Genomic DNA, 2675 nt, shown 5'->3' on the forward strand with positions numbered 1-2675 from the left:
TTGTCATTGAGAATGTGTTTTTTTTGTGGTTGTCAAGTATACATTTTTTAAAAGTTTGCTCAATTAAAACCCCTTGTCAAAGGAAAAAAAGTGCAGGAAATGCTAATGATCTCCCGAAAACATAATTTTTCTTATTTAGGTCGCAATTAGAAGACTAAGAATTAAGCAGATATATTGTTTTATTTTTACTCTGAATTGGTGAAAAATGTCTAAAGAAATGTCTTCTTTGTTTAATGATCTTTGTGAGCACCATAAACACCATGTCTTCATTGGTGCAACTGTTTAAAAGATATTTATTTCAGAATAGTAAATATAATTTTTATTTAAAAGACCCAGTCAAAGAGATTGACACAAATGAAATCATCAGTGTTCCGTGTCTGTGATGCCTTCAGTGTTTGTGCAGAGCTATCTAAAGACACTGCAGCAGCCTTGTGTTTTCAGATCTGTCAAAACAGTTCATTGCATCAAGTGTTTATCTGATAAAAAGAGAAGGTCAGAAAGGAGAACATAAAGGAAAAACTGTGAATTAATCAATCCAAAGATGACTTTTCATACAACAGAAATAAAAGAAAGAAAATCTGATTCCACAAGGACATGAGCACCTATAACGAGGTTTACCAACATGAGTTTTTGACTTCTTTCCACAACATTTTCTAACTTTTAGGATTAAATATTTGTTCTGAATTTAGTGCATGGGAAAGACCTATAGATAACGGAGCAAACCGGTTTGTTGTCTTCATTCCGGTTTTAGATATAAACCTTTTATTTACAAACTGAAAGTAGCATGGAAACCACAAAGCAAAAATGTTCCACTGAGCAAACCAATCAAAAGCTTCGCCCTCCTCAGTGGTACATCTGTAACTCGCAACAACTTAAAGATGAAGCTGCGACTGCATCTGCACTAAGGAATATTTACGCTCTTTGACATTTATACTCTTAGCACTCATGGATTCTCTGCACATCATTCTGCCTTTGCTCTGGGGTAACTTATTTTACTTGTATTAAAAGTTGGTCAGGAAAACTTTTTTAAGGAACTTACTGAGCTTTATTTTGAAATTGTAATATTAATTTATCAATCTGTATTACAGGAGCAGTTTCCTGCAGTTTTGATTGGACTTCTGCATCAGTGTCTGAGGTGACAGTCAGACATGGAGACAACATCACTCTCTATTGTGACTGCAGAATAACACACGGAGGACCGATTGTGTGGTTCAGAAACTGTTTCCACGAGAACCACCCTGTTCTTGTTCTAAATGCAACTGATTACAAGCGAAACTGGGAAAAAACTCAGTTTAGATTCCCAAAGAACATTTCCTCTGATTCTTACGACCTGACGATCATCAATGTCACCTATTCTGATGAAGGTTTCTACTACTGTGGAACCAGAGAAATGAAGCTGGAAGACAAAGAACACATTGGTGTGAAGATCTGGTTTAAATACAGCAACATCATAAGAAAAATCTCCATCTGTAAGTATTTTAATCAAATGATTTTTTAATTGTGATTGTGATTTCTACAAAAGTGCTTGAAGTAATAATTTACTAAATTTCCCGCAGTGAATATATACTTCCTGTTTTAAATATCAGAAGGATGAAGTGAAATAATTTAATTTTTACAAATCTTGTAACAGTCTGAACGTTAAATTAAAAACAGGATTTCCCATAATTTGTATTTTTATGGACAAACATTTTTTTTGCATATTTTGCTTTACTGCTGGAATGTAGAAATATGCACTCAGCGGCCTCAGGGTTTGGGTTTGAAAAATAAAATGCTTTTTTTCTAAAGGATCTTCTTCATAAAACCTAAAAGTAAAATAGTTTAACTACTTTTACAACCATTGGAGCATCCATAGTATTAAACATTGAAATTTGTTTATTTTGTTAAGCTTTTATTTGTTTTACAGACTCAGTTCTTAAACTATGCTGCAGTTTTAGCTTTATGCTAATATACAGAAAAGGAAAAATCTCTCTAAAATGTACAAATTGCATCTTTTTTTCATAAGTTGCTACCACAATAAAACATCTTTTTGAAGTATTTTCTCCTAGGATCCAATGTCCACACGTGGACACAAATTCACTTAAAACAAAAGCCCATGGCATTGGATGTTAATGAATACTTATTACTTTGTGTTTTCTATATAGCTTACAACAGACGTCATGCCAGTACCAGTACCAGTACCAGTCAGGAGAACTTCACCGTGTGCTGGACGCTGCTCTTCTCTGTGTGTCCGGCTCTTTCTGTTCTCTCCGCATTCCTCTCAGTTCTGGTTTACAGGATTTGTAAGAAAACAGGTATCTATAATTAATTTCCTCAGTATATTATTTTAAAGTCCCACTCTGTTCAATTTTTGACCTATTGTAAAGGCACCCCTGGTCTTTTATGTATGAGTATACAGGTGTAGCCAAAATCAAAAAAGCCTTAGTTGATTTCTAGAACAAACTATAGTTTGTTCTGCAGTAGTTCATTAGAAATTTGTGAAAGTTGTGGGCAAAACTGTTGATATAGCATAAGCCTACCTTCATTCCCCATCATCCATCTGCAAAATAAATAAATGGCAAATAATGTAGGAGATATCCCGTACAGTTTTGAGTCATACATGGATCTAGTTGTCTACAATTGGATCCATCAGAATGGGGCGGAGCAGGGAGCTCGTTGCTTGCAATAGTATCTTCGAC

The 2675-nt window shown here is 34.6% G+C and overlaps 1 protein-coding gene across 1 annotated transcript in view; it reads left to right on the plus strand.

Moving 5' to 3' along the window:
• Positions 1-945: 945 nt before the first annotated feature.
• LOC112157474 overlaps positions 946-2675 on the plus strand; it is a 4936-nt gene continuing 3206 nt past the window's right edge. The window contains exons 1-3 of the mRNA XM_024290224.2: positions 946-982; positions 1089-1469; positions 2142-2291. Of these exons, the coding sequence (XP_024145992.1) occupies positions 946-982; positions 1089-1469; positions 2142-2291 (568 nt within the window). The remainder of the gene's footprint in view (positions 983-1088; positions 1470-2141; positions 2292-2675) is intronic.

This window comes from Oryzias melastigma, linkage group LG1 (genome assembly GCF_002922805.2).
Source record: "Oryzias melastigma strain HK-1 linkage group LG1, ASM292280v2, whole genome shotgun sequence".
In the NCBI taxonomy this organism is placed as follows: Eukaryota; Metazoa; Chordata; class Actinopteri; order Beloniformes; family Adrianichthyidae; genus Oryzias; species Oryzias melastigma.